The sequence below is a fragment of the Eutrema salsugineum genome, unplaced genomic scaffold, assembly GCF_000478725.1.
Source record: "Eutrema salsugineum unplaced genomic scaffold, Eutsalg1_0 scaffold_6, whole genome shotgun sequence".
NCBI lineage: Eukaryota > Viridiplantae > Streptophyta > Magnoliopsida > Brassicales > Brassicaceae > Eutrema > Eutrema salsugineum.
In genome coordinates, this window is record NW_006256547.1 from 11115294 (window position 1) to 11128139 (window position 12846).

At 39.6% G+C, this 12846-nt stretch overlaps 2 protein-coding genes across 2 annotated transcripts; one reads left to right on the plus strand and one right to left on the minus strand.

The window, feature by feature from the left end:
• The first annotated feature begins 7353 nt into the window (after positions 1–7353).
• Positions 7354–10984, plus strand: LOC18012156 (polypyrimidine tract-binding protein homolog 3). Its single transcript, XM_006395933.2, has 15 exons — positions 7354–7541; positions 7791–7854; positions 8032–8103; positions 8187–8263; positions 8345–8426; positions 8637–8760; positions 8957–9021; positions 9132–9181; positions 9294–9335; positions 9435–9486; positions 9569–9590; positions 9680–9693; positions 9900–10007; positions 10093–10236; positions 10366–10984. The coding sequence occupies exons 2-15, from the start codon at positions 7798–7800 to the stop codon at positions 10753–10755; spliced, it is 1299 nt and encodes a 432-aa protein (XP_006395995.1). The 5' UTR covers positions 7354–7541; positions 7791–7797; the 3' UTR covers positions 10756–10984.
• A 277-nt stretch (positions 10985–11261) lies between these two features.
• LOC112083481 lies at positions 11262–11911 on the minus strand. Its single transcript, XM_024151509.1, has 2 exons — positions 11525–11911; positions 11262–11471 (listed from the first exon to the last, which is right to left on the minus strand). Exons 1-2 carry the CDS (start codon positions 11909–11911, stop codon positions 11262–11264), a joined length of 597 nt encoding a protein of 198 aa, XP_024007277.1.
• Between the last annotated feature and the right edge of the window lie 935 nt (positions 11912–12846).

Sequence of the window (12846 nt, forward strand, 5' to 3'; positions counted from 1 at the left end):
CAGCTCGAAGACGTGATCAGACAGTTCATAGAAGCTCAAGCAACCGCTACAACTGCTCTAAACGAAAGGATTGATGGGATATCGAAAATTTTCAATGAAAAAATCGATAACCTAGCCTCACAAGTCAATTCAATAAAAGAACGTGCAACCAAGGACGCAGCTATGATCGCTAACAGGTTCAACATCATGGAGGAAGAGCAAGCAAAGCACAACTATGAGCTTCGCAACACCAAAAACAAAGTCATGGACCTGGATTTCAAACTCGATGATGTGGACAAAGCCCTAAACGAAGCTAAGAACGAGTCTTATGACTTTACAGTCGAAGTTTCAGAGAAGGTTTACAAAGTCATCGACAAAACCGAAGAGCTTGACTCAACCATGGACAATGTAGTCTATGCTCTTGATGAAGTTGAAGAAAAGGTTGAGGAGATCATGCAAGGACTTGGAGAGCATATCCCAGCAACCAAAACTAAAGACTCAAGTTCATAGATGAAGTACATCAAGCCAGAAGACCCAGGAGACCATCCAGGAAGCAAAGGAGGAAGCAACAACAGCAGAGCAACTCGGAGACGAATCCCCGCGGTCGCGTCGGCTCTGACCGCGGCCAACAAGCGCTCTCCAGCGGTCGTGTTAGGCCTTCCCGCGGCCCATGGTCGCTTCCCCGCGGTCACGTCACCTGCAGTCAAGGCCAACCGTAAAAACGCCCCAAAACAGCCCCGTTCAGCTCATACAAGCATCTGTACGTCTGGTACACCTCCTGGGATGACTAAACCGCTCCATCAACAACTGGTTTGCTCAATAAGCACCCAAAGATCTGAAGAAGAGGACAAGTCATGGCCTTGCAACATGGCTTTGTCTTGTGAAGATGAGTATGAAGAACAATACTCTGAAGATGAAGAGTATGGGTTGTTTGTAGAAGATCCAAACGCAGGATATTCCTCAGAGGACGACTCAGGAGAAATTCAATGGATCACCAACAACATCAGTAGAGAAAAACTAATGGAGTTTAACAACGTAGTCAGGTCATTCCCTGCTCATTTAAGCTTTGATGAAATCTGGAAACTTGGTCGTTTGCAAGTCTTTTTCAGGTACTGCAAGGAGTCTAAAGAGGATATCCATAGATACTTTATGAGAGCTCGATACATGACAACACCAGAAGCAGCTGTCTATGCGATTCACCTCAAAAATCCGGAAGACTGCAGCCACTACACCAACAAAATCAGCAAGGAAAAGCTCGACGAATTCAATGATGTGGTTCGAAATTTGCCTGAAGGAATCACGTTTGCCAGAGCTTGCAAGGACTTCATGATAGGCCACTACTTCTGTGAGAGCAAAGAATCAATCCCTGAGATAGAAGACTTGTTCAATCATGCCAGAAGAGGTAAACCTGTTCGAACACTTCACAAAATCGAAGGTACAGGTCAGTTTCTTATCTCTTGTTCTATTAGAGGAGAAATGTTTAAAAACGTGCTTTGCGATTCTGGAGCTTGTCTTAACATGATGTCCAAGGCAATTGCTTTGAGACTTGATATTAAACACCTGCGCAGGACTAGAGCAAAGATTAGCCTAGCTGATGATTCAAATGCAACACCTCAAGGAATAGCTCATGAAATTCCTTTGAGAATAGGAGATTGCATAGTGCCTGTCGACTTCTACATTGTCGAGACGAGAGATGCAACATATCCAGTGATTCTCTGATGGTATTTTCTAGCAACTTCCGGAGCTATAATGGACTGGCCAAACCGGATGATTTCATTTGCTAATATTGACAAAGATGTCTTCACAGAAGCTGTTCCATACAACAGCAAAGCAGGAAAACGTTTTGCAGCAGAAGAGTTTGAAGAAGAACTTTGGAGTGACGAAGAACCTGCTAAGCAAAGCAAGGAGATGTCGAAAAAGACTTGTCTCAGAACAAGGTCTTCTTCATTGGAATAAGTCACGTCCAACACCAAAAGTCGAGCTAAACGACTTAAAATAGAAGCGCTTAATGGGAGGCAACCCATTTAGGTATTGTTTTCTTTAGAATTTTTCTTTCTTTTTCTTTTGATCTTTTTTTTTTCTTAGTTTCAGGTGCTTCTTATAAAACAAAAAAAGCCAAAAAAATCAAAAAACCAGAAAAAACCAAAAAGAAGGATGGTACCTGACTGCTCGGCCCAACAGGAACCAAGGAGAAGCAGGAAGAGGCCGCGATATAAGCCCCCGCGGTCGCAGACGTTCTGACCGCGGGAAACCTACCATCGACCGCGGTCGCGTGATCCTGACCGCGACCAAGTACTTGTTTGCCGCGGTCGTATGGCCCCTGACCGCGGCACTTGGTCGTTGAGATCCAAACCTGACCCAAACCACCCACTTCACCCCATTCCACCTCACCAATCACCCTCCACCTCATTCATCACCCTCCACCACCTTCATCACCACCAATCACCTTCCCAAACCTCTTCGAATGAATCCGGTTCATCACCACCAGCATGTATTTATACACTCTTAAAAGTGAAACCTCCATCGCAAGTAGAGGCTTTGAAACACTTATCCCATTTTCTGATAACTCTCTACAAATCGCAGAACAAGCTTCAATCAATCCCAGTTTAAAATCAGACCGATCTTCAAACATAAATTGAATCATACATATAGCTTTCCTTCAACAGTCTCCACATTTATTCAAGTTTATTCCTTCTCCTTATCAATAATGAACTTTACTTATTTTGAATTTAGCCTCTAGCAATAAATGATTTTCATCAACTTTAGAAGCTCTAAAGCTGATCTGAATTTGGTAACAGTGATAAACTTGGTGAGAATATCTGTGCGATTTCTAGAAGTATGAATCTAAGAACTTCAACCTCTCTCGATTCAGATACTTCCCTGATGTAGTTGTAATTCACATCCACATGATTGGTTCTCTCATGATACATATTGTTTTTAGATAAGCAAATTGCCTACTGTGAATAACACCAAATCAGTCGCTTCTTGGGTTCAAATCCAATATCATGCAGCAGATCTTTGATCCAAACTGCTTCTTTTGCAGCCTCATGTATTGCAATATATAATTCAGCTTCAATAGTAGACAAGGCTACAACATGTTGTAGAACTGCTTATAGTGTTACCTCCTACTACGAACACATACCCACTAATCGATTTTTTCCTGTCAATATATGGCCCAAAATCAGAATCACAAAAGCCTTGAACACTGAAATCTTTATATTTTTTGTAGACAAGACTCAGATCTAATGATCTTTTGATGTACCCCAACAAGCATTGGTTGTTGCCCAATGCATAACTCCTAGTATACGCATAAATCTGCTTATTAGTCCCATGACATATGCTGTATCAGGTTTTGTACTAACTATTGCGTACATCAAACTTTCTACAACACTTTTTATGTCAACACATTTTGTAATGTCTCAAACTGAAGATAACGTAAAGTGGGCACCCATTGGATGAGTAGTAGATTTCGAATCACCTATATTGAACCTCTGCAACACTTTCTTTAAATAACTTTTCTTAGACAAATACAAAACCCTTTTTTTCATTTCCCTCTTAATGTCAATCTCGAGAATTCGAGTAGTAGCTTCCATGTCCTTCTTTCCGAATTCCAGGCTGAGCACTTCCTTTACTGTGTTGATCATAGACATATAACAGCAAATTGATGTAGCTTTGATCGCTTTGCTTCACATATACTGTTGATTGTTGAAAATCACACAAAGGAATTATTGCTCAGAAGCGTTCTTTTATTGAATCGACAATCGAATTACAATGAGAAGATTAGAGAACTAGGGTAATGCTCTTAACTCACTAACTTCACGAGTATTTTGCGTGGATTAATTTTTAGGAATCCCTTCCTTTATATACAATGTCTAAGTCCATAAGCTAAAAGATTTCCTTTTCCCTCTTGAATCTCGAAAAGGAAATCGTCTTCCGAGTTTTTAGGAAATCTTCCTAAAAACTTGGAGGTCGGTGCCGACTTTAATCCAAGTCATTTCTTCATTGTAAATGGACTTAGCTCGGCCCAGTATATCTCATCATAAACCATCGTTAATCAGGTTCAATTAGGCCGGTCTTGGTTCATGCCGAGTTAAACTGGGGGTACGGAACATACACATGAGTCATGCTGTTTTTGTTTGCATTTTTTTATTAGACATGAACTTATCGACTATCTTGTTCCACTACCTAGGCGATTGTTTTAGACTGTATATAATTTTTTTTTACATTTTCTACTTCAACGGTTCACAACTGAAAAAAAAAAATATATCACAACATCATATCAATCTCCTCACTACAAACTCCCCCATTATGATTACCCTTACCCCCCATATGTAGATGTATCAAAAATCGAATCAGGTTCATGTCCATCTGCTTAAGTTCATAACTAAGTCAAAACAGTAAGTAGACAAGACTAATGCAAATATCTGATGAGGCAACTTACTTGTCGACATGATCCATATAAGAATGGCATTTGTTTCCTGGAGAGTAATGCAATCTTCAGCAGGCAGATGAACTGTGGATGTGTTAGAGTCCACAGGAAGCCCAGTTGATCTGACACATAGGCGTTCTTTGTTTCCTCAGCAATAGTTTCCGTATTTCGTAGTCTATTCACAGCATCAGATGAGAAATTTCTACTCATATCCTCACAGCCAAAACTTTACACCACTAGTCTCAACTTTTATCGATGGGAAATGTGCCTAGAATTCCCAGATGATCTCAGGTACATATGGTTTGATATTCCAGACAGTTGAGAATAAACCAACAAACTCTAATGTAGTCATCTATCTGTTTAGGATAATTTGAATTTCAACTCCCTCTTATTAATGAAATTGTGAGTGGTGAACTTATCATATCTGTCTTAAGACTCTGTTGAGAGGAATCATGTCCTATTAAAGAGATTTCACGAGGATGACTGAACCCTACGTTGTTGCTTTTGAGAGGGTTCAGGTTTGGATGAATCCATTGTTTCTATGGGGACCTTTTGCTTCCTAATATGTTGAAGTTTGACAAGATTTTCCCAATGTCTCACCTTTGAGAACAAAATTTTGGCGGAGCTTTTGATTTTGGTTTGGACTTTATTTTGGTCACAGACTCTGAAGATTTTGACTGGGCAGAATCATACAATAAATCAGGAAACTTAACCCACACTCTTTCTAACAGAGGGCCGAGCAAAGAAGAGGAAATCGCAGATTATGATATGGCACTATTGCTAAGGGATTTGAACCATCTTCAATGTCAGACCCATCTTCCATGAATTATCTTCCGAGCCTGATAGAATCATGGAACCGATGGGAACAAAGGACGAGGCACAAGTCGAGGTTCAGGCCGAGGAACAAGACCAATTTACCGACCCAGATGAAGTCCTGGCCGTGCCAGCCGGTCCCATGACCAGGTCACGTACCAAAATGCTTACGGGAGCAATCCAGCGAGTGCTAACCGGTCTTAGGAGCCAAGGCCAAGCAACAGACCCAACACCAGTTCATAAGGCCATGACCATAATCATGTACTCAGGTCCGAACTAACCTGGTTGGGGTGCTGTTTTAATATTCTTTTTCCTTGCATTCGGGTTTGTCCCACTGGGTTTACCGAATGGGGTTTTAACGAGGTTAAGGCACACCCATCTCACGACCATGGTTCGATTCGTGGCTTAGTATAACGGCTAGAAGTTCAAGAGTTTAGCGAGAGGATGCGAAGGGTCATTCCGGAAGTCTGATCATTATTCAACGTTTCTTATTTTTCATTTATTGTCTTTTATTTCTCTATGTATGACCGATGGTCTCCTATGCCTCTATATAAAGGCATCGTGTACTCAGACTTGATCATCACTTTTCTCTTAATAAAATTTTCCTTTGAGTTTTTTCTTTTGTTCTTTGAGAACGTATCGATATTTTGGTGGTTAGCCATTGATCGTTTTTGGTTTATCAAGTAGTTTCATCCTGCTTGACGCAGCCTACGCTTACAAAGAGTGAGAGAGAGTTTGTAGTCATATCTGGGGCTTAGGGATTTTCGGGACTTGTCTCACACCCTAACATCCGATATCGCAACCCTTGTTCATCTTTGTTCCATCCCCTCGTTTTCATCCTTTCTTTGAAATTGGGCCTAATGACTTTCGAGTTTAGACTCACGCCTTAGCATCTTTTTCTCCGAAGCGATCTGGAAGTAAGGATCTATCAACCTCCACCGGACCAAGTGTGTGACAATTCTAGGACGAATCTTACCAGAGCCTACCGATTTTGGTGGTTTGGAGCTAGGAGGTGGTAGAGGAGTATGACTTCCAACAAATCGCAAGATGCTGGAAAGAATCGCATGCATTGTTTCTAGTTTCTGGTGATGAACAACTCAAACCAAACCAAAAAGAACTCATAGACTAGGTGAGTTCTGATGGCAAATGAGACACTGATTTATCTCTGTAATCTAGAGAATCCAAGAAACGTTTCCTCCAAAAGTGCTCGTCCCACTCATGGGCTTGGAAACTAGGCCTCAACATAAATTTGATCTGCATATCATCAATTAACAACCTAAAAACAAATCAAATACCATATATATATATATATATATGGAAGATCTTGATATATCAGCAAATAAGTCAGAACATAAGTCAAATGCAAATTCATGATAGATACTCATGGGTAATCACAACAAGGTAAACAATGATATTTTTGTAAAACAACTAAACCTGATGTGTGCTGTTTTAGACATTTAATATCTTGATAATAACCTGTATTGGAATCATATCCACAAAGAGTATGGGTGGTCAATATTTTCGAAACCTTTTGGTTGTTCTACACACACTTTTTCTGGGAAAATCATGTTTAAAAACGTATTCTAAACATCCAGTTGGTGAAGTTTGGATTCCATCAAATTTATCATCAAAGTCAACACCTTCAACCTGAGAGTAACTTTGAGCCATCAGTCGTGTCTTATTTCTAAAAAAATGATATATATGTTTGTGTGGATATTCATCTAAATGAAATAGCGTAAAATAAAAGTAATCTAAATAAATAATAGGGATTAAAAAAACCTTTCATTGTGGTAAAAAAAATACATATTGTGAATATCTTAATATTTTCAATTAACGTGTTTTATGAATGTATGCCATAAAAATAAATAATTAATACTATATTAAAATAAATTACTTATCTATTCATATTAAAACATAAGAAAAATGTGAAAATAGCATAAATGTTATAAGTAAGAAATATATTTATTTTAAAAAAATGATACATATTTACGCGGGTATTCATTTAAATGAAATAGTGTAAAATAAAAATAATTTTAAAAAAATGGATAAAATAACAAGATAACCTTCTCGTATTGTTAGAAGGTTATTGTGAAGTTGAAATTGGTTGGGTCTTTAGAGTAAGACAGATAGGGGGAAAGGGTTCGGCTAAAAACCAAGCGAGAGGAGGCACGAAGAAAGAAAAAAACTTGATATAAAGATGATTAATAGATAGGGTTAAAAGCATTGACGACGAGATCCTCTCAAGCCTTCTTCGATCTACACTTTCTTCTTCTCTCTCTCTCCCTCTTTCTCTCTCTCTCCTGTGTCTCTCTCAGGCTAGGCAAGTTCTCTCTCCCCTTATCTTCATGTTTATTGCTTCGGTTTCTGCAGACAACTTTGGTTCGATACCTGTTCCTTTTCCAATGTTGTTTATGTTTCCCTGATCGATGTTTGTGTTTTGATTGGAGAAACAGGGAGATAATCTCCCTGAATCTAACTTGTCTCGTAATCGAATTGAGAAACCGTCGATTTCAGATTCTGTGAGCGGGAAAATTGATGTCGAGTTTTGTTTGGATTCTTTGGTTTGCAGGTTCTTAATGGCGGAATCTTCCAAAGTCATTCATGTTCGAAATGTTGGACATGAGATTTCTGAAGTAAAATCACCTCTTCTTCTTCTTCTTCTTCTTCTTCTTCTTCTTCTTCTTCTTCTTCTTCTTCTTCTTCTTCTTCTTCTTCTTCTTTTTCCTCATTGAGTTTTCATGTTCTGCCAAAGAGTTAAATGAAAATTTTTGCGTCTTCTTCATAATCTTGATTCTGTTCTTGTTCAACAGAATGATTTGCTTCAGCTTTTCCAGCCATTTGGTGTCATAACTAAGCTTGTGATGCTCAGGGCAAAGAATCAGGTCTCGGAGATTCCACCTTCTATCTACCTCTTTGTGGGAACTTATGGCTTACGTTGACATTTCTTTTTCTACTTGTTTTGAAGGCTCTTCTCCAGATGCAAGACGTTTCTTCAGCAGTCAGTGCTCTTCAGTTTTTTACTAATGTGCAGCCAACCATAAGGTTTTTGACCAAAAGATTCCTTCTTTTAGTTTTCTTTTTTGAACCGTTCACACTAATTTATTTGAACATTATCAATTCCAGAGGAAGGAATGTGTATATCCAATTCTCGTCTCACCAAGAACTGACTACAATAGAGCAGAATATTCATGGACGCGAAGATGAGGTTTGTATCTTTTACTTGTTTGGTGTTATAATATGAGAATCTTAAGATGTTGTGTTATTGGCTTGTCGTTTTCATTTATACGAAATGAGGAGACTTATTCATCGTGGTACATAACCGTCGCTTCTTTTTCTCGCTCTTTATTCACTTTTCTTCTCTTTCTCTCTCCATTCCGTCTGACTGGTGGTTGCTGCGGGGATGGTGAATGTACAGCCAAATCGTATTCTTTTAGTCACAATCCATCACATGCTGTATCCAATCACTGTGGATGTGCTGCACCAAGTTTTTTCTCCCTATGGATTTGTGGAGAAGCTCGTCACTTTCCAGAAGTCTGCTGGTCAGCTTCCCCGTGTTCTTTTCTCCCTCTTCTATTCTGTTTAGCTCTGCTTGTCTTGTTTGGAGAATTACTTGGCAGTTTTTCTATTTAATGTTGTTCGCCTCTATTATAATATTGCTGTGAAAAACTGTGTGTTTTTATTTATTTTCTCAGTTCTGATGATCTTTACCTTTAAGCTTGTTTGTGAAATGTTTAGGTTTTCAAGCTCTTATCCAGTATCAGGCACAACAGTGTGCTGCCTCTGCTAGAACTGCTCTACAGGTGTTATTTTATAAGAATTTGAAAAATGCTTCACTTTAAAACAGATATTCTAGGTCTGCCTTACTTTTTTTCTAAAACTGAAATAATAAATGTTACCTTCTTTGTGGCAGGGTCGTAACATATATGACGGGTGTTGCCAGTTGGATATTCAATTCTCAAAGTATGCTCTGTTTGGTTACACATGTTGCTGAAGGCATCTATTGTTAATTTGTTTTAGTTTCTACATGTTTTGATCTGGTGTTGTGAGTATTAACATGGTTTTTCATTTTCAGCCTTGAGGAGCTGCAAGTAAATTACAACAATGATCGATCTAGGTATGGATCATGTGTTCCTAGCTTCCATCTTCTTTGCGGTTATACAATTTGATGTTGTTATTGGTGTCCACATAACTGATTTATCTTGCATTTGAGTAGGGATTATACCAATCCAAACTTGCCATCAGAGCAAAAAGGCCGTTCATCTCATGTATGACCTGCTTTACTAATTAGTTACATATGTTTTATATCCGTGTATGGTGTCTTATAACGTTCTATTTCTTCTCTTGCAGCCTGGCTATGGTGATGTAGGAGGTATGTGTCATACATGATTGTAACTCTATGCTCTGTTCTTCTACACTGTGGTCTTTTTCTGATTCAATTTTTTTTTCTTCTTTTTGCAGTGGCATATCCTCAGGTGGGTAGCTAAGCTCATGATACACGGTTTTAGCAACTCTTTTGATCAAGATATCGCCAGAATCACCTTTTTTCTCAAATCTGTTCTCCAAATGGCATTTCTCATTTTTATTCATTGAACCTCGTAGTCCATTGGTTTCAACATTTGTTAAATGTTTCGGTTATGTACATAACTAATCTCATCTGTGTGCTGTTACTTAAAACTAGATGGCCAACACAGCTGCGATTGCAGCTGCCTTTGGAGGAGGCTTGCCTCCCGGTATAACTGGCACAAATGATAGGTGTACAGTCCTTGTCTCCAATCTGAATGCAGAGGTAAGTTGGTTTTTAATCGTTTTGCTTTTGACAACTTTGGTTTTCTTATAATGTTTTCCGAGCTTACCCGATTCGTTTGTTTCAGAGTATGGATGAGGATAAGTTATTCAATCTGTTTTCTCTCTACGGGAACATTGTAAGGATAAAGATTCTCCGGAACAAACCTGACCATGCCCTTGTCCAAATGGGAGATGGTTTTCCAGCTGAACTTGCCGTACATTTCCTCAAGGTTTGTCCATGTCCCTGTTTGGTAAATATAAATGCATTCAACAATGTGTCTGGGATAAGTTTCGAGTTAAGTAGATGGATGATGTTAAAATGGGATTGTTTAACTGTGTATATCATGTGCTTCTTGCAGGGAGCGATGCTGTTTGGTAAGCGGCTCGAAGTAAACTTCTCTAAGCATCCAAATATAACACCAGGAACAGACTCGCATGATTATGTAAACTCGAACCTGAACCGCTTCAACCGCAACGCTGCAAAGAACTACCGCTATTGCTGCTCCCCTACAAAGATGATTCACCTGTCGACTCTGCCACAAGACGTGACAGAGGAGGAAGTGGTGAACCATGTCCAAGAACACGGGGTAATAGTGAACACAAAAGTGTTTGAGATGAACGGGAAGAAGCAAGCTCTTGTGCAGTTTGAGAACGAGGAGGAAGCTGCAGAAGCTCTGGTGTGCAAGCATGCGACTCCTCTAGGCGGATCAGTTATCAGAATCTCCTTCTCTCAGCTACAGACGATTTAAAGTCGAGAAAGGCCTCTCTCTCTTCTCTAATAACATTAGGGTTTGGTGAGGATAATGAATGTATGTTGCTTTAACTCAAACCTCTCTGCTTCCTGTTCGGACTTTCAACTTTTTGGTTCCTTGGATTTAAATTGTTTGTGTTGATTCCATGGGCTTATATATAATTAGTAGTAATAAAGACTTAAGAAAAGCAATGGTAGAGACTGGTGTAAGTGATGATATTGTATCATTCATTGTTGTTTTTTTTTAATATCTATATCTTTTTTTTTTAAATATGTTAAATTAGTTAAAAAAAAAAAAATCGTTTTCTTCACATTTTAATTCTTAGAGAGTAAAAAAAAAAGAAATTTGGTCGCAACCAAGAAAATCAAAAAACTTTTAGAAAATACAATAGCTTTGTTTTATCAGTGTCTTGAGCCAAACCAAATAGTCATTCCATTTGCGTATCGAGTATCACCTGCGAGACGCAGGAACTCAGCCGATTTCTAACTGTTTTGTCTATCCTGTCAGCTTGAATTGGGGTGTCGCCATGGCACTTGCCGTTTCGCTCCTTCCAAATCGAAATAAGGGCCATCTAAAAGAGTATATCGAGCGAGGAATAGCTCTGTTTGTGGCAGAGCATTCGACGTGAAGAGCAATATAATCTCATTCCAACGATACGTGTAATGCACTTGAGCAGTCCCTGCATTAACTTTTGCCATATCTGATTTGAAAATCTGTATTCAAAGAAAAGATGGTCTCTTGTTTCCATAGGAGTTTGACAGAAGACGCATGAAGTGGCCAACCCCTGACCCCATTGCGCCATACACTCTCCTGTGGACAAACGGTTCAGCATCGCAAGCCAGGTGATGAAAGCACATCGCGGTGTTGCATTCTTGAACCAGACCATGGTGCTCCAAACTTTTCGAGATGCAGGGTTCCGAATATTGTTCCATGTGTGCTTTGATGAGAAGTTTGGTTTGAATGTTCCATTCTTCCCACACCAAAGCGCATGGTCCTCGCGATTGCTCCCCCTTTCCTTCGCTTCCCAAATAGCCTGCTCAATGGAATTAAAGTCATCACGCCTATGTCTCCGTCGCCTATGTGTCAGCCACACCTCGGCCAGAGATGAATGAGCAGGAATGCCAAGAGAAATAAATCCCTGGGTGCCCGCCATATCTATTAGCCGACCTAATGAGCTCCACTCGTCGAACCAGAAAGATGTCGTTACACCAATATTAGCTTCTATTTTATGAAGATTCTTAGCCAGAGTTCGAGTTTTTAGAATTCTTTTCCATATCCATGAACCTTGGTTTGAAGAGTTTGGTAAAGACCAAACAGATTTGCCTCGCAGGATATATTCCTTAATCCACACAGCCCACAACGACGCAGAATGAGACAGCAATCTCCATAAAATCTTTAGGACACAGACAGTGTTTGCCTCTGTTAGAGATCTAAGACCCAAACCTCCCTCAACCCTTGGACGACAAACGTCAGACCAAGCAACCTTTGCTCTTCGAGAACTTAGAACTGGTCCCGACCAGAGAAATGCACTACATATTTATTCCACTTCTTTAATGCAGCTTTGGGGAAGTTGAAACGCACCCATCCAAAAATTTACTATGCCTGATATTACCGATGTCAACAGCTATAAGCGACCGGCGAAAGAGACATGTCGTACCGTCCAGGTATTCATTTTGCTTCGAATTTTGGCTACTAATAGAGCATAATCGTCTTTTGACATCTTCTTAGTCATTAACGGAAGCACAAGATACGGCACCGGTAACTCCCCTATGCTAACGGAAACTTGTCGATGATTAATTCTCTGTTTTATGCCATGACACCCGACATAAACACCGTTGATTTCTCTAGGCTTATCTTGAGACCTGAGAACCTTGCGAATTCATCAAAAACCTTAATTATGCCTTCTATCGATCGCAGTGTGCCATCACAAAACACCAACAAATCATCCGCAAAGCAAAGATGTGTAAGCTTGATTCGCGAACAGTTCTTATGATATTCAACTCTATTCATCGCAGCTGCTCGATCTAAAAGCTTAGATAACACATTCATGCATAACATAAACAGATTAGGTGACAGGGCACAACCTTG

Coding starts and splice junctions, on each gene's coding strand:
- LOC18012156 (XM_006395933.2), top strand. CDS start 7,798: ATGGCGGAATCTTCCAAAGTCATTCATGTTCGAAATGTTGGACATGAG. Junction 7,855..8,031: donor TTGGACATGAGATTTCTGAA/GTAAAATCACCT, acceptor CTTGTTCAACAG/AATGATTTGCTTCAGCTTTT. Junction 9,022..9,131: donor CTGCTAGAACTGCTCTACAG/GTGTTATTTTAT, acceptor TCTTTGTGGCAG/GGTCGTAACATATATGACGG.
- LOC112083481 (XM_024151509.1), bottom strand. CDS start 11,911: ATGGCGGGCACCCAGGGATTTATTTCTCTTGGCATTCCTGCTCATTCA. Junction 11,472..11,524: donor AGGGGTTGGCCACTTCATGC/GTCTTCTGTCAA, acceptor CTTTGAATACAG/ATTTTCAAATCAGATATGGC.